At 50.5% G+C, this 21592-nt stretch overlaps 1 protein-coding gene across 1 annotated transcript in view; it reads right to left on the bottom strand.

Moving 5' to 3' along the window:
• Smyd3 (SET and MYND domain containing 3) overlaps positions 1 to 21592 on the bottom strand; it is a 323227-nt gene that overhangs the window by 20551 nt on the left and 281084 nt on the right. The window contains exon 9 of the mRNA XM_090341528.1: positions 21368 to 21542. Coding sequence (XP_090197654.1) covers positions 21368 to 21542 — 175 coding nt within the window. The remainder of the gene's footprint in view (positions 1 to 21367; positions 21543 to 21592) is intronic.

The following is a 21592-nucleotide window of genomic DNA, read 5'->3' on the forward strand; positions in this document are numbered from 1 at the left end:
GGTCAGCGTGCACAGAGCCCTGAGAGGATGAAGCTGACCTCGCTGGGCGTGATGAGCCCCTCCCACTCCCTGCCACCGGCCCTTGCTCGACAGGGCCAGGCCAGGACACCGTCTCTCCCAAACCCAGTGGATGCTACCAAAAGCCTGGGAATCCACGGGGAGAGGCCAGCCCTGCGGCACTCCACAGAGAAAGCAACTCACGATGCATCACAGGGCATGTGGTAATGATTCTGCATTAGGAGATGGTCTTTAAATTAGGACACCAAGAGCACAGACATACATTTGCCAGCATTAAAATAAAAAATGTCCTGTAAATAAAGCCAAACGATAGGTTAAGGAAAGCTAAAATATTTGCATAGCACATGTGGGAAAGGACTTGTTTCTAGGATACATAAGAATTAAGTTGAACATAATGGTTCAGTGCTGTAGTCCCAGCACTCAGAAGGCTGAGGCAGGAGGATCCTGAGCTCAAAGCCAGCCAGACCGCATGGAAAGAGGCAGGGGAGCTTTGAAAGGAGGGAAGGAGAGAAGAAAGGACTATGACGTGCAAACATGGCAAGACAATCCAATCTGACACAGGCCAAGACCAGAACAGATGTTTCTCTAAATGCACACGCGCGGCCAGTAGGCCCACGGGGAGATGTCTGATTGCCAGCAGGAAGGTGGAGGCGAGGAGCCCGACGGGACGCGGCACACCCAGAGCAGCGGGGGCTGCGAGTCCCCTGCACTGTGATGGGAGTGTGAACTTACACACACTTCTAAATGTTTGGCCGTTCTTAAAAGTGTTAGGCACCCAGCTGCCACAGGATTGAGTGCTTCTACGTCAAGAAGTTAAGAAGTATCTCCAGACACAAACGTGTATGTGATCGCTCTAGGTAGACAGCAGAAACAGCGCGGATGAGAGTGCGGGTAAACAGGTGAGCCACGGCTGGTAGATCTAGGAGAACAGCTGTGGGGGACATTTGAGAGCTAAACTCGAGCAGGTATTTCATGGTCTGCTCCCGAGGCCCTTCCTCTCTCACCCGTGTCCACGCCACGTCTCGGGACTAGAGCTGGGGCACTGTGGACACCTTAGTGGACGGCCTCTTAGCACGAGTGGCCCAGTGGCCCCCACATCACGGGTGCTTGCTAGCTTCCTTCACCACGGGCAGGGGTCATCAACCTTACCTGACCTTAACCGGATTTCAGATAATCCCAGTAAACAGCGCCTGCGCTTCAGAAGTCTACTTTTAACTACGTGAGTGGAGGACACATTCCACAGGAGCCCACGGTCGGTGATTGTGGCCCTGTGTGGCAGCTGTTTCATTCATCTGTACAATGGAAGCACACCCAGGATCTCAACGTAACGGCTATGCTTGTGGCGAGGGAAGGGCGCTATGGCACGCACGCACACACGCGCACACATGCGTGCGTGCACACACACACACACACACACACACGGCAAGGGCGTGGTGGGTTTTCTGCAGACAGGGGAGGGCGCCAGCTTCTGGCCCTGAGGGCACGAGCCCAGAGAGTTTCTTACTTGGCCACAGCAGGAGTCAACGTTGCCCTTATGGCCGGGTCCCACGAGGCCCATTAACAACCCACGTCTCCTGGCGGGTGCACGCCTACCACACACACCCTTGGCTGCCTGCTTGCACAAAGGTTGCCGATGCTTGGACTGAGGCCAGCACAGTATTTTTCATTTAGTTGAAGTCGTTTTCAGTGTTTTCCAGGGATTGAAGGTCAAGTCTGGAGCAGAGTGTGGTATTAATAAAGCCCTTGTGAGGCGAGTGTGGAAAGGACACTTTAACCCACCGAAAGCCAGGGGCAGGAAACGCTGCCAGGCCAGGCTCTGTGGGCAAACGGCCTTCAGACCAGCCTTGGGTAAAATGGCGTGCATCCAGAGAGGCCCAAAGATGGAGTTCGCAGGAGGGGTGGTGGGTTCAAAATTGGGAGTCTTGATGTGAAACCTTGTCAGACACGATTGGAACAACGCGCAGGGAGTGATCTGTGAGGTGACGTCCCTCGCAGGCCAGGCTTGCTGCGCTGTATTTCCTGGAGGAGGAGGAAGGTGGGAGCGAGGCCTTTTGCCATGGTGTTGGCCCATGGATGGGCAGGTCTGCTGTGTCCCGAGCCTGGCGGGGCCCTTGGGGGAGATCCCTCATCACCAGGGGCCCAGGAATTCTCAAACGCATGCTGGCAGTGTCCCCCTCCCCCTGACCGCTGACTGCAGTCCGGTCCTGGCACGCTTCAGGACAAATGGATGGGAACAAGTGGAGAGCAGAGCTCAGTGGTCCCCTGCGCGCCCTTCCCAAGGCCCTGACACCCGAGCAGGGACCGGCGAGTGTAGGCGACTTCCGGCTGCTGCGCCCCGAACGCCGGGCAGGCACAGAGCCCACCTCTGTCTACATGAGCAGGGAAAGCCGCCTTCGGTAGTGCCTTGGCTCCCGCGGTGCCTCAGTCTCCACCGTTACACGCCCCTCTCAGTATCAGGAGACAAGCTCTCTAAGCTTTGGGGGCCGTGAGAAGATTCTCTCTACCCTTGGTAAAGACAGGGTCTGGCTCTGTAGCCAGGCCTGGCCTGGGGTTGAGTGCTGGCACTGCACACGAGCACCTAATGTTGAATCTTACAGAGGAATTCTAGCGTTTCATGCACCTCTCATTTCTGCCAAGCGTACAGTTTCTTATTTTCCTTAAGTGAATAAACATGGCGGTGGAAGTTGTGGGTTGAGTAGCCTCTATCAGAACTGCCTAAAATCAGAAGTATTTTAGATTTTGGCATCTGCAGAGAGATCCCAGGCATGGAACTTAAGTTTAAATATAACAGTTATTTCTCTTTCACGAGCATCTTATGCATACAAAGTGATGTTATACGATGCTTTCCAGTAATTTCAGATGTAAAATGGTTTTGTGGCATGGAACTTTCTACACACAAACTCTGGATTTAGAACTGGGATGTTCCACCTGGGTGAACTTCGCTCCAGTGTCAGATGAAGACTCTCTGGCCAGACTCTAGGAGATGGCGCACCCGGTTTGGATTTGTGTCCTGCAGGCCCTGTGTGAACAGCTTTGTGGCCAGCCTGTGGCACTGCTGAGAGGAGATGGGGCCTGGTGGAAGTAGGTTAGGTCACTGGGCACACCCTAAGAGGACACTGACCTAGGGCTCTTCCTGTGTCTTTCTTTGATTCTTGGCTGCCTAACTTAAACCAGCCTCTTCCACCACATGCCTCCACTACCATGCCACCAGTCCTAGACAAGGGGGCCAAGCAACCATGGTCAGAAACCTCAGACATGAAGGCACAGGGACCTTTGCACCTTTATGAGGCTTGGGGACCTCCATTGTCTCTCTTCTCAGAGTGTAACAGAAAATGCTATACCCTGACCCCAAATCAGCTTTTTGCTGAACATACTGTGGAATATTTTTAGATTTGTAGAAAAGTTGCCAAGATGACACAGGGAGTCACATACAGCCTGTCCCAGGACCTCTGCCAACAGGACATCTCACATGAGCACGGAAGACCGGGTAACTCTAGGAAACTGAGGCTGGCACGTTACTGGGAAGTAACCCAGCCTTTGCAGGAGTCTCAGCAGCCATGGTGCTTCCTGGAGCCTCCTGAAGGACAACAGCTGTCCTGTCGCCTCTGCTCTGAGATCATTTCTCAGTCTTTCCTCGACAGAGAAAGTGGCTGGGAGAGCAGCAGCCCTGTGCCCTGAGCAGTGAGCTGCAATGGGATTTAGCACTTCGTGGGCCAGCGGGTTTCCCTAAACCACGTCACAGGGCAGTGTGGCCTTCTCACTCGGTCCTGTATGCGGCCCGGAGAGGCAGAAAGACGCTGGCAGTGCAACACCACCACAAAGTGTAGTCATGTCTGTCATATAAAACATGCTTTAGAAGTCGGTAATCCCAGCTACTCAGGAGGCTGAGATCTGAGGATCAAGGTTCAAAGCCAGCCCGGGCCCAAGAGGTCCTGAGACTCTTATCTCCAGTGAACCTCTAGAAAACGGGAAGTGGGGCTTGGCTCAAGGGTGGGGCGGTAGCTGGAGTCCTCCTCACTGAAGAGCCTTCTCTCTACCAGAACTCACTGGCCCTCCGGGGCAATGAGCATGGGAAGAGCAGCTGGGCGGCCCCACCGCCCCCTCACGCTGCCCGTCTGCTTGGAGGAGCATCGATGCATTTAAATGGGTTTTGTTGACCCCAGCACCTGGAATGCAGGGCTGTGCTCGCTCTTCTATGACATGCTGACAGCTGGGGGGCAGTGTCGCCAGAGTAAGTGACCTAGACAACCACTTCCCCTGCGGGGAGGTGTTGGTGAATGAGGAGGGCGGTACCCCAGCCGCCTGCACAGCTCTGATGGACCAACTTTGGTGCTCAGATGCTCGACCTTTAACCACCTCTGAACAGCACTTCTCTTGGCAAGCTGGACACTGAAGACCCAACTTATGACAGACATCCTAGGAGACCTCACGTCACAGTCCTGGAGGTCACAGTGACAAGTGTGCCATCCCTGTCCTCGCCCAGAAGAGACTACGGCCGTTCAGCCTGGCCTGTGCCGTGGCCACTGCTGCGGCTGGACTCAGGTACACGTCTTAGTTAATGACAACATTGGGCATGCAGCGCACACACACGCGTGTGCAGGGCTATCCATCCCATAAACAGCTCTCACAGGGCGTCTCTCAGGGAAATCCACATGGCAGGAGTGGGGCCGTCTCAATGATAAGACAAGGTGAGCTTAGAGATAAACGAGGGCAGCTCTTCAGTTTACTTTTAAAAATCTTCCACTTTTTATTAGAAGAGTGCCCCGTCTTTGTGCAGAGGACAAGGCCTGGACTTCACGCAGGCTAGGCTCTACCCCAAGCTCTACCCCTAGTCCAGCAGTGCAGACAGCTTCTGAGATGTGGAGCAGGGCAAACTGGGGCTCGTATCTTCATTATGGAGGCAAGTGTCAACATCCAGGAGCTTCGGTTTTCTCATCCCCAGAAATGGGAATAATACCTACTTGGCAAGAATTCTATAAGGCTCACAGGAGATGGTTTGATTGAAGTCTGTTGGCCAGTTCGGTGTGGTGGCACGGGGTCATCCCCGCATTGAGAGCAGAGGCAGGAGGATCCTGAGTTTGAGTCCAGCCTAGAGTACACAGCAAGTCCTTGTCTCAAAACAGCAAGGGCTTTGTGTTTCAAAGTGGTATCTGGAGCCACCTACATGCAGTGTCTGCGGGAGGCTAAGGTGTGTCTGGGTCACTGTGTCTGCATGGACTTCTCCCTCAGGTCGTGTTCTGCCACACACCTTGCTGGCAGGCAGGCGTGCGTGCGTGCGTTGTTCATGAGAAGAGGCAGGAACGGAGGGATCTGACAGTTGCCCTGACACCCCTGTCCGGTTCTGAGAGAGCTCTGGGGGCTGGAGAGTGGCCACCCAGGGGAGCAGCGAGCCCGAGCAGGGGGTGAACAAGCAGAGGGAGGTGCCTGTTGCTGCACCGGGTGTGCCTGGTGTTAGGTGCCGACCTTTGTTAAAACAACACAGCCGTCCCCGGAATTCTGGCTCCAGCAGTGGTGGTTAGGAGATGCAGGAGCAGATAAGCAGGGGCGGGATAGAGAGGGAGCCAACACAAGGCTTCGATCCAGGAGGGGCCAGTGTGGAAGGGAAGAATGGAGGGAATAAGAAGAAGGAAGGGAGGAGGGAGGGAGGGAAGGAGGGAGGACTGGCAGAATGAGTGACGTGTTCTTCAATCAAGCTTGTTCTGGGCTTGCCCAGTGCCAGGGTTGATAAAATCAGGTCCTCCGTTAAGCTCTGGGTTCTTCACATTCCACCCACCTTATTCCTTGGTTGCAGGAACCCTGCTCCCTGTTTTCAATGGCTCTCTCCCATGTCACCTGTGAGATGCCTTTGTAGCATGGGACTGGAACCTGGGGTCAGCCCACTTCCTGCCGGATTCGAGAGAGCTCTGCGTCCTGGGCGGGCAAAACCACGCCTGGCAAATTGAAAGCCTGGAGAGTCGGCTGGTCTTCAAAGCTTCTGTGGCCAGGGGAGAAGGCCTGGCTCCTCCGGGCTGGCCATGCCCAGAGGCAGGAGATGGAGGAGGAAGAGTTAGGATGAAGCTGACTCAGTCTGGAGAGCCGGGCTCAAGATGAGCTGAGGAACCCAATTCCCAGAGCCAAAAGCCCATGCTGGCGGCCTCTCCATCCTCTGCAGACACTGTGGAGCGAGGGGCGTCCGCTTGAGAGGGGTCGGGCTCAGGGGGGTTAACTCTAGCTCAGCCGACGGCCGCCCAGGGCCCTGCGCTCTGCGGCACTGCTCTCCTGTGCCTCGGGCTCCGAGGGCCCCGCTAGGTGCCCGTCTTCACCAGTGCACTGTTCTGATTTTATGCTGGGTGCCGCCTGGCTCAGATATGCTCTGGACATTCCCGGGGCTCGCACACGCCCTGCCAAGGAAGAAGTCCCAGGGCAGCGGCCCAGACAGGAGCCGCCTTTCCACTGTGCTCACTCGGTCTGCTGTGGAGGGGCTTCTTCTCAGACGACCTCCAATTTAATTCTTTAACGGCAGAGAGGTTCTTGCCTTGCATGCATGAGGCCCTGGTGCCGCCCTGGTTCACACACGTGCACACACACACACCTGTCTGGCAGTGTAAGAAATAGTGACTGGGCAATCAGAGGTGTTGCTATAGCGATGGGGCAGGAGCCCAGGAGCCCTCGTAGCAAGGACACACACTGCTGGGTCTCCTCGGAGAGGGAGAGCTGGGAGGCTGTGCAGAGGCGAGGCGGAGGCAGCAGAAGACAGCGGGTGGGAGGTGAGCGGGGCCCGTGGGGCTGCAGAGTGGCTCCCGGCCCACCGGGAGAGCGAGGCGAGCTTGAGGGGAGGAAGCCCCTCCACTCCCTATCACACCACAGCTCCTGTGAGAGATGCTGACAGGGCTGCCACCGGCAGAGGATGACATCTTGAAAAAAGGGGCGCCTGGGGCCACCTCCCGGCCAGCGTGGGGCAGCAGGCCCGGCCACGACGGGTTCCCCTGTCCAGACACCAGAGCCCATTCCCACTCACAACACATACGCTGTGTCTGAGGAAAGGCAAGCATGAAATGGGCCTCGCAGAGAAGCTGAAAGGCATGGAGGGCAAGGTAATTCCCCCAGAAGAAAGCCTGGGCGGCTCTCGGCGCAGCGGCTTCACTTGTGCAGGGCAGACGTTGATTTCCCACCCGGGACTCCGGGACTCCGCCACACGAGCTGGCAGTTCAAAGCAGGATCGCAGCTTTTCTTCATTCCCCACAGATCTCACGTTTTATTTTAAGACCATGAAACAACACGAGATGAAAAGTCTCATCCAGACACCGAGGTGGAAAGGAGGATTCAGTCTTTCTCTCGTTCAGAGAACATAATTTCAAAGGTACTTCTCAGTTCACACTGCAGCTCTCTGGGAAGGCTGGGGACAGCGTGTGGCTTTCCATGCCGGCCGCCAGAGTGCACGGGGCCTCCGGCCAGCACGGCTGGGACCTGCGCTCTGCTCCCCCTCGGCTGGCTTCCTGGGACAGAGAGGCCAGGCTGTGCAGTGACAGGCAGCCACTTGTTGGGCACGTGGCGCCGGGCAGGGCACAATGCTCTAAGATACAGAGTTCCAAACCCCGGCTCATCACTTCCGCTGGGTTTAGAACAGGGATCCGGCCCATTTTCCAGTTCTGGACACTGCAAATCCCAGAATTGTTAGGCCTTGTTTGAAAAGAGAGTGCAAGGTGAGAAGCATGGCCGGCAGCAGGACTTTGCAGGGAAGGCCTGCGGACAAGTGTGGGCCGTGCACGGAGGGATCTGAGCACCCCGGCCCCTCACACACGAGAGCAGGGGGAAGAGCGGAAATCAGTGCATGGCACAGGCACAGCCCAGGCACGTGATTCTGTGAATCTGCAGACCAGAACCTCTGTGCCCATTGGCTGTGAGCAGGCGGACTCCATTCCACCTCCAGAGGCAGCCGGCGCAGAACAGCTGCCTGCCAGGGGAGTCCTGAACCCCCCAGCTGACCTGCATCTCACCCACTGCCACTGTGAAATGCTGAACCTAAACCAACCTTTCAACGCCCCATTGTCAGGTGCTAAAGGAGGTTGTCACCCAGGGCTGGGACAGGTGAGAGGACATGGGGTTTTCTTGGAGTAGAGTGATAAAAATGGCCCAAATTGGCAATAGAGGCATAGCTGAATATACTCAAAGCTACAACTCGACATTGTAAGTGGTAAAAGCACATGTGACTTGAATCTCAATAAGGTTGTTTAAAATATGCATGGATGACTAATACACATCTAAAATTCAAGAAAATTCAATGAGAGAGTTCAAAAGAAATCACATATGTGTATATATAGTTATATTTAAATATATTTAAAGTTTCAACAAGAATTAGAGTCTAAAAAATAAAAGGGAGATACAGAAAAGAACCGTCTAATAAGAGATTGAATGCTGGTAACTTGAAAATTGCCGAAAGACCACCATTGTACTGATAGTCTGGAAGATAAAGAATAAGTTTGAGAATACAAAGCAAAAGGCCTAAGGAAACAAAGACAAATGCCCGTGCAAAGAAGGAAATGGACATTTCCCCAATGCTATGGGAAGGTACAGAAAGTAAAGCGACGGAGCCACACCTAGAGGCTTCACCACGACCTCTGCCACGGCCAGGGGCTGAGGCCAAACCCGGGGAGAGGGACGCGGCGAAGGGAGGAACCCATAGCCAGCCTGCTTCACAAGCCAAGGCCCTAGAGGCCAGGCCGTGGGTGTTCACAACTGCACTGAAAACCACGGCCGACTGGGAATCTTCCATTCACAATTGCTATCAGGAATGCGAGTTTTACAGCTCCAAATGACAGAGTGGAACCACGAGGCTTTGCCGAGGGCAGTGGCGAGAAGGAAGAAATGACTGCCCTGCATTGTTTCACGTTTCACAGCAATGCCAGTTAAAACATGGAAAGGGAGGTGAGAGAGGAAGATGATAGCAGAAACTACAGGACACTTTTTCATAGCTTTCTGCTTTGCTTGATACAACTCTAAAAATATTATGGATTTAAAGATTTAAAATAAGTATAAGATAGGTGTTGGCAGCTCACCCCTGTAATCCTAGCTATCCCAGCTACTCAGGAGGCTGAGATCTGAGAATCGTGGTTTGAAGCCAGCCCGGGCGGGCTCTTCTTAGCTCCAAGTAACAAAACAGAAGTGAAGCTGTGGCTCAAGTGGTAGCGTGCCAAGCCTTGAAAACAAAAGCTCATGGACAGATCCCAGGCTCTGAGTTCAAGTCCCAGACCCAGCACACACACACACACACACACACACACACACACACACACACACACACACACACACACACACACACACACACACACACACACACACACACACACACACACACACACACACAGTAGAAATGCTTAGAAAAACTGCTAAGAAGCTTGCCAGAAAGTGGAGAGGGCAAGGTAGAGTCTGCTGCTTTTTATCATATTTGAAAAATAAGATACAACAAAAGAAAACGATTCTGTTCAATCTGATGAGAGTGTTGAGTCTAAAGCTCCGATGCAGGTAAACGTTCCACGAGTGGACTCAGCGGCCCTCGGAAGGAAGCAGACGAGCCACAGCGTTTGCTGACACACACAGGTGTGCTTTTCGTGTCTCATCTCCTGCACTGCAGCATGACGATGATTTCCAAGGCACTGCTACGGTATCAGGTATTAGAAGTAATCTAGACATGATTTGAAGTATATGAGAGTATTACAAGGGTTATATGCCAAAAGCTTATGTCAGTTTATTAATATATTTTCTTTTCTGGTCCTGGGATTTGAGCTTAGGGTCAGACTTGCTACACTGGTGCTGGACCACTCGGCTACATCCCCAGAGAATGTTTGCTTTAGTGATTATTGTTTTTGAAGGTCTCATATTTTCTCCCCTTGGCTAGGATGGACCGAAACAATTCTACCTGAGCCTCCCAACTAGCTGGAGTATGTGCAGTTTGTTTGTTAGCATGGAGCTCTCACTAACATTTTATCTAGGCTGGCCTCAAACTTTGATCGTCCCCTTCTCATTGATGTCTGTCACTCCAGGTGCTGAGGTTACAGGTGTGAGACACTGTACCTGGCCCTACCCCACTTTACATAGGGAATGTGAGTATCCCATGGACTCTATTTTTTTTTTAAATTGGCAGAGGGCCCTGGAACCAGTTACTGAAGACAACGGAAGACTGTATTATATAAAGTTCTTTTGTGGGTCCAGATTTTGTTGTTGTTTGGTCAGTTGTGGGGCTTAAACTCTGGACCTGGGCACTGTCTCTGGTCTCAAGGCTAGCGCTCTACCACTTGAGCCACAGTGCCACTTCTGGTTTTCTGGCAGTTATATGGAGATAAGAGTCTCATGGATTTTTGTGCCTGAGCTGGCTTCGAACCTTGATCCTCAGGTCTCAGCCTCCTGGGTAGCTGGGATTCTAGGTGTGAGCCACCAGCCCAGCTTGGATCCTGTTTTTGATGTTAATATACTTTTGAGAAGTAGTGGCTTGCTTTAAGATTCCTTTTAGAGATCCAAATGTACATTAGGGTATTAAACATTCTGGTGGTTCTGCAGAAAAGGGGCCAGTTTAAACGTCATTTGACGGCAGATGGATTTACTGAAAGATCAACCTAATGAATCATTAATTGGTGATTCTAAGTTTGCAAACTTTTTTTTCCTGGAAGTTAATACTTGTACTGAGAATATTTCCAAAAGCTCTGAAATGTATATGTGGCCAAGGAATACTGAATGTCCAAAAGTTAATAAGTTAATGCAAATGATAACTTTTAAAATGAGACTGTTTACAGACTACCAGTGCTTTTATTTTCTGAATTTTTTTTTTTTGAGGCCAGTCTGGTGGCTTGGACTCGGTGTGTGGGTGCTGTCCTTAAGCTTTTGTGTTCAAAGCTAGCACTCTAAATTTGAGCCAAATCTCCACTTCTGGCTTTTTGGGTGGTTAACTGGAGAGGAGAGTCTTATGGACTTTCCTGCAGTGCTGGCTGTGAACCACAATTCCAGAGCTCAGCCTCCTAAGCAGTTAGGATGACAGACATGAGCCACTGCACCTGGGTCTGAATATCATTTTCAGCTATAAATTTTTCCAATATTTTAAATTTATTTTTCTCATCAATCCTCCAGTTGCCTATCAGTCTTAATTTTCTATTTCTAGCAGTTAAGCATTTTAATTACATACAAATTCAAATCCTGAACATACTAGGATTATAAATATACAGAAATCTAATTTAAATTCTAAATTGATAGAGTTTCAAAATTAAGGCTAATAAGCTACTTAGGAATAAGTCAAAGAACATATTAAAATGCTTGTATTTTAAAAAGAAAATAACATTTCAAAACATAAAAAGGAAGTCAAATACTGTTCAGACATCCTGTCACATATAAAATAGCAAAACTAGGAAAGCTGCATTTCTACTGAGACATCTGCAAGTAATTCTGACTTCTACTTAGTTTTTTCTGAGGCCTCGGGTCTCAGCCTCCAGGTGCCCGGCTCCCGCTGGGCGAGGCTTCCCTGCTGGCGCGGCAGGATGCACTTCAGTAGGAGTTCAAGTCCAGAGGCATCCGTCAGCCTCTAGACGGAACGCTCGCTCGTCTTGGTGGCAGGGGTGCGAGGTAAACTTTGGATGCTCAGGCTTTCCGTAGCCAAGTTTTTGCAAAATGACGTGAAGCTTCCCCAACCCAAGGGGAAGTCCCCCCCCCCCGCCTCTTTTGGGGCGCAGCTCACCAGTGGCTGGAGGGCGGAGCTTGCACTGATCAGAAGCCCGTGTGGGGGACTGGTGAGAAGACCTCCTTGCCGAATGCTGTATTCCGGCCTGCTTTCTCCTGTCTCCAGCTGAGGTTGGTCCACGCCGTCATTAATCCTTACCACGAGAACGGGGTTGTGGTAGGGTATTTAGGGGCAGGAGGAGCTTCCAGTCCCTCTTGGTCGGGTAAAGCGAGGTAGAAGCCTCGGGCCCAGCCGTGGACTGGAACCTTCTACGCCCCGAGCAGGGTGAAAATTCTAGATGGCTGCATACTTGAAAACCCCCTAGCTTCTAAAAGTTAATGACTGCTTCAACTGTAAAATGTAGGCCAGCAGCTCGTAAGGCCTCACTCCTGTAATCCCAGCTACGAGGGAGGAAGAGACTGAGGAGGGATCTCTGCTTCAGGACCTTGTGGACAATGGAGGAAGAAGAGGAGGAGGAGGAGGGAGGAGAAGAAGGAGGAGGAGGGGGCAGAAGGTGGAGGAGGAGGGGGAGGAGGAGGAAGGGTAGAGGGAGAGGAGGAGGAAGGGGGAGGAGGAAGAGGGGAAGGAGGGAGGGGGGAGAAGGAGTTGGAAGAGGGAGGTAGGGGGAAGAGGAGGAGGGAGCAGCCCTCATGATCGCGTCCTCCTCAACACTGCTCTGCTGGGTCCTGAGGTCAGGTGATACCCTCACCAGAACATCTGGATTGCGCATGTGCTTTTCAAAAGAATCACGTGCAGATGAAGTGGATGGAGCGTGGAGACGCCAGGGGCTCCCCGCCCTGCGGCGTGGGGAGGAGGGAAAGTTACTGCTCATACACAGCAGCGATTGCTTTTGAGGTGCAGGCAGCTGAAAGGCAGAGGAGACGTCTTAAAGCCTTCGCAGCCATTCCTCCAGAAAGGTGATGCCACGGAAGAGCTGGCGGCGCCCGCAGGACTGCTGAGACTGCTCCATCTTACCTCGAGAGGACACTGTGCCAGACTTCCCCTCAGAGGCAGGAGTGGGTCTGTTCCACTTTAATCCCAAAGGGCAGCTGAGTATGACCGCTGTCTCCCATGTCCGCCTTGGCAGAGCGAGGCTGTCTGTCCCCCGGTCTGGGCCGAGCCCGCGGGATCACTCCTCCACACTGCCCCACCAGTGCCACACCTCCTCTGTGGCAGAGATTCAACGAGGACTTGTGACACCCGCTCAACAAGCTCAAGAGCTAGGTGTGGAGCCCCCGGGAGGCTCCCCTGCTCATGCTCACGGGCCAGCTCCAACACCAGAATCTCGAGCCGTGGAGGACTCTTTACCCACTGCCGTGTCTTTGAAGGGCCTCTTACCATGCTTACCCACGCCACCCCCATTCTCTGTGCACAATCACATTCACCAGGTTTCAGTTAGTTGTATTTGTGTGATTTCATGGAAGGACCATTTGTTCATCTGTCCTGGGTGAGTTACTTAACAATCATAAGAATGTATTTCGTATGAAGTTAAAGTGGATTTTAATCAATTACTTTTGGGTCTCTCAAATTTGCATCCAGCATTTCCTGCTTCTCAAGCATGCCTGCTTTTTATCTGCTTCTACCCAGAAAATCAGAGTTCTTTTCTCTTCTAAGAGGTGAGAAAAGGAAAAAAGACAGTAGCTGTGCCACTCGTAGCTGCAGAAGCAGACAGGCACGAGAAATGAATCCTACAAGATTCCCTTGTATTTCATGACTTGAAGCTTGGGGTACAATTTGTTGCAATAAGAAGTCTATTAGGAAATGTCAAAGTGCTTTGGTGATGCTTGTGAAAGTGTGAGAGCAAAGACAAGATGGGAAGTTAAGTGGTTTCCCCCCTCTTTTCTAGAAACGTGTCCATGATAGAAAGGCTGTCGACCACGTGTAGGAGTGTGCACGGCTCCTAGACACGGTGGAGACCAGCGCCTGTGTTTCCCTGCGCAGCTGCCCAGCCCCAGGCCAGACCAGCACCTCCTGGCTCTGCATGGGGGAGGAAAATGCAAAAGAGAAGTCGTTCTTGTGCTCTGGCCTGGCTTGGTGGCTCAGGGGCCAAGGGAAGTTGGAACATGATAGGGTGGGTCCCCAGCTACAGGACTTGGGGACAAAGAAGGCTGGCATCCTTGTCCTAGCAGAGGAGCCCCTGCAATATAGGCAGTGAGCACAGGGGAAACGTGAGCCAGAATGAGAGCTCTCCCAGCATGATGGGCCAGAGAGGCACACACTGGTTCTGCACACACCCCAGGCACACACTTGCAGCGTAAGCATTAGAGTTCTAGAGAAGAGCCCTTTTGCAGAGGTGAGAATATGGGATTGGGAGAGAGCTGTAGGTGGGCCTTCTTTCTCTGGGCAAGGGGATCCTGGCTAACTCTTGGTCTGGTTACAGCTGCAGGGAAAGCAGCCATGGCACAGGATTTTCAGCCCTGGTCTCACATTAGAAGTTGTGCTGCTCATTGTGGGATGCCAGAAAAGTGGTGTGCTTCCTTCCTGGTCTTGGCTCAGCTTGGGGGTCAAGGTCTGAACAACTGTGGGAAGGGGTAAGGGTGATGCATGCCAGGGGGCTGAGGCAAAGAGGTAAGGACGGGAGGCAGTGCTGGGATGAGTGGTACAGAAGTGAACCTGGGGAGGGCTGGGATAATTTGGGGGAAGTTAACCACACTTACAATGAATATTACGAAGGTAAGCTACTCTACGGTTACGACGGTAGGGTAGAAGCTTCCTCTGGAACTCTGAATGAGAAGGGTCAGGGTAAGAAGAATGAATGAGACAACAAGATGGAGAAAAGCCATGGGGAAACAAAAGTGTTATACAGTCTGCAGCTCCAACCCTGGCTTCCTGGTGGGGAGAAGAAGCTGAAAGCACAGCCACAAAGTCAAGTCAGGCAACCTGATGACAACAGACTGCCAAGTCCAGCCACAGAAGTCCTGGCAAGCCTGCAGTCCAGTGTGGGGGTTGGGTGTGGCAGTGACTCCCTAGGGCAGGTAAGTCCTAGAAAAGAACACTCCAATTTTTGAGTCCCAATACCTTTGAGCGCCATAGTACCATCTTGAGAGGGGGAGAGGGGCAAATGTTTGAGACTACAGGACTTTGGCAACCTGCAAACAAGACAAGGAGCACTCTGACACAGTGTGGGGGGTGTGAGACAGCCGTAGAGATATCCTGGATGAGGAAGGGTGAGGGAGGGTGTCTGATGTGGACCTTCTGAGAAGATTAAGCAGTAGGTGAGTTGGGAAAATAAAGGACATGAAAATCAGTAACCATGCCTTATATAGAGAGGACAAAGCCCCATCACCTGTGGTCCACTGCAGAAACAACTCTGAGTTTGTGGTGGGTGGATATTCAACTTTGGGGGGAGCATTGGTAAAGAAATAAGAAGGAAATAGACAGTTCTTGTAAGCAAATGAAAAGTAAAACACAACATACCAGAACCTATGAGATTCAATGAGAGCAGTTCTAAGATTGAAGTTTCTAGCTATATGCCTTCATTAGAAAATCAGAGAATTCTTAAATAACTTGACATATCCTAAGGTCTTAGAAAAATAAGGACAAGTCAATCCCAAAATTAGTAGAAGAAAGACCAGAGAGATAAATAAATGAAATGAAAAGTAATAAAGCAATGCAAATGATCTAGGTAACAAAGACTTGATTTCTGAAATGAATAAAAAGATACCATTGAAATACAGAGAATTATTAGAGAGTATTCTGAAAACTTATACTCCACTAAGTTGAGGAATATGAAAGGAAAAAATAATTTTTGTACATATAATAACATTAAAATTAATCCAAGAAGATATAATAAGGAATGAGATTTAAATAAAAATAGAAAACCTCCAACTCAGAAAAGCCCAGGACCAAATAGACTCATTGCTGACTCTCACACACCTGTAAAAAACTAACATCAACGCCCCTCAACACATTTCATAATATATAAATGAAACAACACATCCAAACTCATTCTGTGATGCTAGTACTAGCCTGATACTAAAACTTGATAAGATACCAGAAAAGAAAAAAAAAGACAACTATAGGGCAATTTCCTCAATGAGAACAGATGGAAAAAAATTTCCAATGAAGAATTTACAAACAATTCAGTGACACATATAAAAAAGATCACACATCATGATCAAATTGACTATGGTACAGGAATGCAAGGATGGTTTAATAGAAATTAGCAAACATGGCATCTCTAGCTCACAACTCCAATCTTAGGTATTTGGAAGACACAAATCAGAAGGACTGTAGTTCAAGGCTAGTCCAGGTAAAGGGTTCATGAGACCGCAACTTGATCAACAGCTGAGCCTATCACCCCAGCTATGTGGGAGGATGATATTGGGAGGGCTGTGGTTTGAGACAAGTCCAGGCATAAGACCCTAACTTAGCTGAAAAAAAAATTGAGCATTCTGGTTCACAACTATCATCTTAGCTACAGCAGGAAATATGAATGGTTCAGTCTAGGATAGCCTAGGAAAAATAAGACCCAGCTCAAAAATAACCAAAGCAAAAAAATCTGGCACAGTGACCCAAGTCCGATAAACACCTGTTCAGCAAGCACAAAGCCCTGAGCTGAACATCCCAGTACCTCAAACAAATCAATAAATAAAATGTAATATCTCATAGTGCACAAAAGGCCTTTTGGAAATCCAACGACTTTTTTTTTCTTTTTTACAATTATTTTTAAGAAGCTGGTAGTTGCCTTTTAACAAAGCAGTTTATGAATCCAATAATTTTTCATGATAAAAGCCCTAAAGAAACTAGGAACAAGTCAGGCAAGGTGGCTCACACCTGTAATCCTAGCTACTCAGGAGGCTGAGATCTGAGGATTTCGGTTCAAAGCCAGCCTGAGCACTAAAGACCATGAGACTCTCATCTTCAATTAACTACTAGAAAACAGGAAGTGGGGCTGTGGCTCCAGGGGTAGGAGGGTAGCCTTGAGGTGAAGAGCTCAGGGACAGTTCCCAGGCCCTGAATTTAAGCCCCACGACCAACAAAAAAAAAAAAAAAAAGAAGGAAAAAAAAAAGAAACTAGGAACAGAAGCTTTACATCTCAACATCATAAACGCTACATATATCTATAGCCAAGATTGTACTGAATGGGGGAAAATCGAAATCATTTCCTTGAAAATCAGGATCAAATCACAGATGTCCAATGAGCCACTAATATTCATTATAGTGTTTGAATTCTTAGCCATAGCAATGAAGCAAGGGAAAAAAAAATGGAGATGCCAAATTATTCCTGCTTGTAGGTGGTATGATCCTATACTTAAAATACCCTAAACACTCCAGTAAAAGGCTCCTAGATCTCATATACTTTCAGCAAAGTAGCAGGACACAAATTCAATATACAACAAGTTTTCTACGTACCAATAACAAATTGCTGGCTCTCAGGGAAACAATCCTATTCACAAGTGTCTAAAAATGCCAAGGTATAAACCAAAGATGTGAGAAACTTCTACAGTGAGAACAGCAAGTCACTAAAGAAAGAAGCTGAGGAAGATACGCAAGTTTGAATGACCTCTCAAATTCATAGATCTGCAGATTAAATATTTATAGGTTCAATGCAATTTCCATCAAAATCTAAATGACATTTTTCACAGAAATAAGAAAAAAAAAAGGATCCTAAAATCCCTAAGGGAATACTCACAACCTCAAATACAATACCTGACTTGGAAAAACAGCGCAATACTAGAATGAAACAAGATGTATAGACTAATAGAGATTCAGAAATAAGCCCATGCAACTACAGTCATCTGATTCTTGACAAAAACACCCAAAACATACATTGTAAAGTTGACAGCTTCTTCAATAGGTGGTGCCAGAGAAACTGGATATCCATAGACAAAAGACTGAAAGTAGATTCTCTGACCCTGTATGAAAGTCAACCCCAAATGGATGAGAGACTTCATATAAGGCCTAGAATTTGTAGCTACTAGGTGAAAATAGGAACATTTCAAGATACAGGGGTAGGAGCTTTCTGAAAACAATCTCAAAAGCTCAGACAATACGAGCAAGAAATGATAATAGGATTGTATCAAATGGAAAAACTTCTGCATAGCAAATGAAAAACTCCACACAGTGAAAACAGAGCCTACAGAATAGGATATGTTTTTTTCCAAATATTCATCTGTCAGAGGATTAATATTCAGAGTAAATATTTCAAGACACTAAATAGCCAAATAAAATCCAATCAGTAAAAATACAAAGGACTCGAACAGATATATTTCAAATCAAGACATACAAATGGCCAATGAATACATGCAAAAACCCCTGCAACATCCTTAGCCCTAAGGGAAATGCAAATTACTCCAGTCAAATGAATAAAAATGCAGGCGAGAACGAGGAGTGGAGGAGCTCTGTCCATGCTGGTGGGAAGTCTGACAGCTCCTCAGTGTGGCACGACGGAAAGCAATATGGGAGTTCCTGGAGCACTGAAAACTGAACTCCCACATGACCCGTCTATACTACTTGTGGTTTTACTGAAAAGAATTAACGTCCGCTGACCCACAGAAACACATGCACATCCTTGTTTACCTCAGCATTGTTCACAAGAGCTGAATTATGGAACCAATCTAGGTATCCATCAACGGACAGATGGATAAAGAAAACAGGGTACAATCTGTCAATGGAATTTTACCTAGCCACTGAAGGGAATGACATGACGTTGTTTGCTGGGAAGTGGGCGGTACAGGAGATCACTGTGCTGTGTGAAATAAACCAGCCCCATAGAGATAAGTAGCACATGTTTGCTAGCATTTGCTAAAGCTAGCAGGAAACAAAGTAGAAAGAAGGTCATGAAAATCAAAGGAGAATCGCTAAGGAAGTAAGAGGTCTAGGGAGAAGGGAGCAGAGAGAGAGGGATTAGAAGATGTAGAGTGAACCCAATCAAAGCGCGTTCTACACACGAATGGCAAAGTCACGATGAAATCCTGTGTTAAGGACAACAACACAATGCCGTGGAAAACAAGCAGAGCTTATGACGCAGCAAGTGGACATTCAGAAATGCATCACAAGGACTTAAACCATGGCTCCAACCGCATCAGTACACAGAGAACCACACAGGGACGTTAATCACAACATTGTCTGACATCACCGATGAGCTGTGCAAGACACGGGGATGGAGCCAAGACCTTGCACATTGGTGAGCTAGAGCGCTCTCCAGTCAGGAGTGGACAGGTGCCTAGAGGCACCATCGAGAAGTGCAAGCCACAGGCTAGAGAGTAATCTCCTGTCTTCCCTTCTTCGTGACTAATAAGGAGAAATCTTGGCTCCCCTCTGTGCCCCATTTTTCGCCCTGTCGGATAAGTTAAACTGCTGGATTGGGACTGAGCCTACCCCCAAGAAATCTGAGAAGGAGGAAAGTGGAAGGGTCCATAGGAACAGTTTTGAAGGGGAAAAAAATGCTGTGAAAGTGGGAACTAGAAAGAGGGTAAGAAGACACTGGCTCTTGACCAGAACTGTGCGCTAAGAGGAGCTGGCAACCTCGGTCTACTCGCTTTCACCTCCTGCAGACTCAGAGCTGCGGGAGGCTGGGATGTGCTCCAATGCCTCTCATAGCAAAGGAAGTTTCAGGAGAGCAATTCAGCCTTGGTTATCCTTGGGTCGTGGGACAAGTGTTTGGAGAGGAGGTGCTTATTGTCTTTCTGTCTGCTGTAGTTTGGATCTGGCTTGTTAAAGGCTTGGCCAAGTTGGTGCTAAAGAGAAGCCAAGGTCCTTGAGCAGCCTAGGAGGTGGCGCTCTGGTCACGGGGGCAGGGCACGCACGGGACGGGGGGCCAGAGCCAGCAACCTGTCACCGTTCGGTCACCTTAAGACCAGACTCCCCGTCACTTTCTAAGAAGAATCAAATCATTTTTTAAATTTAACTTAATGATAATTTGTGTTCAATTCCTGAACGCTCCATCTCCATCTTCTACTCATTTTAGAATTAAGAGTTGTCTGAGTCCTTTCTGAAATATCTTCAGGTCATAATGCTAAAGGGCAAGGACCACGAACAGAATGGGAATTCCCACAGATCCTCCGGGAGACATCTTGAAAGTACTGCTCACGACTAGACATGTGATGCACCCCTCTACGAAAGCACCACAAAAGCCGAGAAAGCCCACAGAGTAAAAGGAAATGACAGAACAGTAAAAAGACGGTGCTGTCCAAGGCGAGCGGTTATGGCACAGCCAGGTGACACCCACTTCCCTCACGCTGGGTGACACGAGCTGCGTACTTGCGTCGTATAGCAGTTATGGCGGAAGGCAATCCACTCACTCAAAGTCCAGGCTGAACGAACTCTCCATGTTCTTGGCTAAAGGTGCGCGAGCGTGTGGGCAGCTGACAGCAGGCACCGTGAGTCCCCGTCCACCCACAGGGGACGGGGTCCAGCCTGCTGAGCGTGAAGGCGCCTGAGGCCGCTCCCAACTCTGCTGGATTACTATGGACGCTCCTCCCACAACTCTGACAACAGGGCGAGCACGCTGCAGAGCAGATCCACGAAGAGAGACCCAGGGAGCCTTGGACATGTGTCACCAGTGTAAGGCCTGGGTGTCACCTGCCGAGACCAAACCCAGGCAGTGTGCCGTGCTGTGGAGGGCTGGGCCGGCCTCCCAGGAAAGGCCTCCAGGTCTGACTCAAGGGAAGCCAGCCGTGCTGCCAGCCACGAAGGGGCACCAGAGCTTGGCAGTTTTGGCAGTGGGAAGAGGACCAACAGCTGCCTGGAGACTGGGCATCCTCGAAGTGGAGTGGCCCTACTGGCTGGCTGGCCTGGGGAGCGGCCTGGCAGCGTCCCGGTGTCAGCAGGGAGGGGAGGAGGGCAGGGAAGGAGGGCAGGGAAGACAGCTGGGGCACACTAGCCGGGAACGAGAGGCTCGAGAGCAACAGGGCCCTGGAGGACGCGGAGTTTCCCCACCTGCAGTTCCTGGCTGACATCCATCCGCTCCCCAGCCTGTGGCCCTGTCTCCCGAGAGCAAGCCTGCGATCCCCACTGCCTCTCACCGCCGCGCCCAGGGCTGGGAAGCCGCCCATCTGTGTGCTCAGCCCAGACTTCCGGAGAGCCACAGGGCTCGCCGCACGGAGCCATCTTCCTCTGCTCGTGGGAACGTCTCCGGGGCATTTGATGAAAGCTGACTCACAGGCTGGATCCCAGAACTGCGGGTTCCACCAGAGGCAACGGCAGCCACTGCCTACACCGTCTGACAACACCCTAGGTCACGGTGGTGTCACGGCTCTCCGGGAAGCCTGCATCGAGGTCACGGCCAGGCCTGGCTCCGGACCATGGCCTAGTTCCTAGCCCTTATCAGCTGGACCCTGGACCTGTGTCTGCTGCCACTGTCCCTGCGGGCCCCCCCTCCTTCCTCCCTCTGGAAGGAGAGAAGAGGGGAGCACAGAGAAGAGGGTGGAGAGGCGAGAGGAGGGGAAGAGAAAAATGGAAGGGAAAGGAGAGACTCCTTAACAGTTCCTTTCCCGGGTTTGAGGAGGCTCTGGCAGGCTCCAGGGTTACCAGGTAGCCCTGTATACCAACACCGTGCACAGCCACGGATGCGATCCGCGGGGAGAGCTCTGAGGCTCACATGCGTGAACAAAGGAAGGCACCACAAGGCAACGGGGAACACACAACACGGAATCCTGGACGGGCCAGCTCCACAGGCCATGCCACCCGCCCGCCCGTTCACTGCTGCCGCAGGCCTGGACTCACCGGTAGGGCTCCATGGTGCGTGTGCCGTAGAAGAGCGCCTCCTCCAGGAGGCCCAGGTGGATGCAGGCGTCCATGGCGCAGTCCAGCACCTTGAGCTGGTAGATGTTGAGATCCGGAAGCCGCTCAGAGTTGCTGCTTATGATTGACTGGCACATGGCCAGCACCTGCTCCCACTCTGTCATTACCCTTAGTTAAGGATTGATTGTCTTCACCGAGGAAACAGGG

Source organism: Megascapheus bottae, chromosome 10 (assembly GCF_031878675.1).
Source record: "Megascapheus bottae isolate mThoBot1 chromosome 10, mThoBot2.hap1, whole genome shotgun sequence".
Lineage (NCBI taxonomy): Eukaryota > Metazoa > Chordata > Mammalia > Rodentia > Geomyidae > Megascapheus > Megascapheus bottae.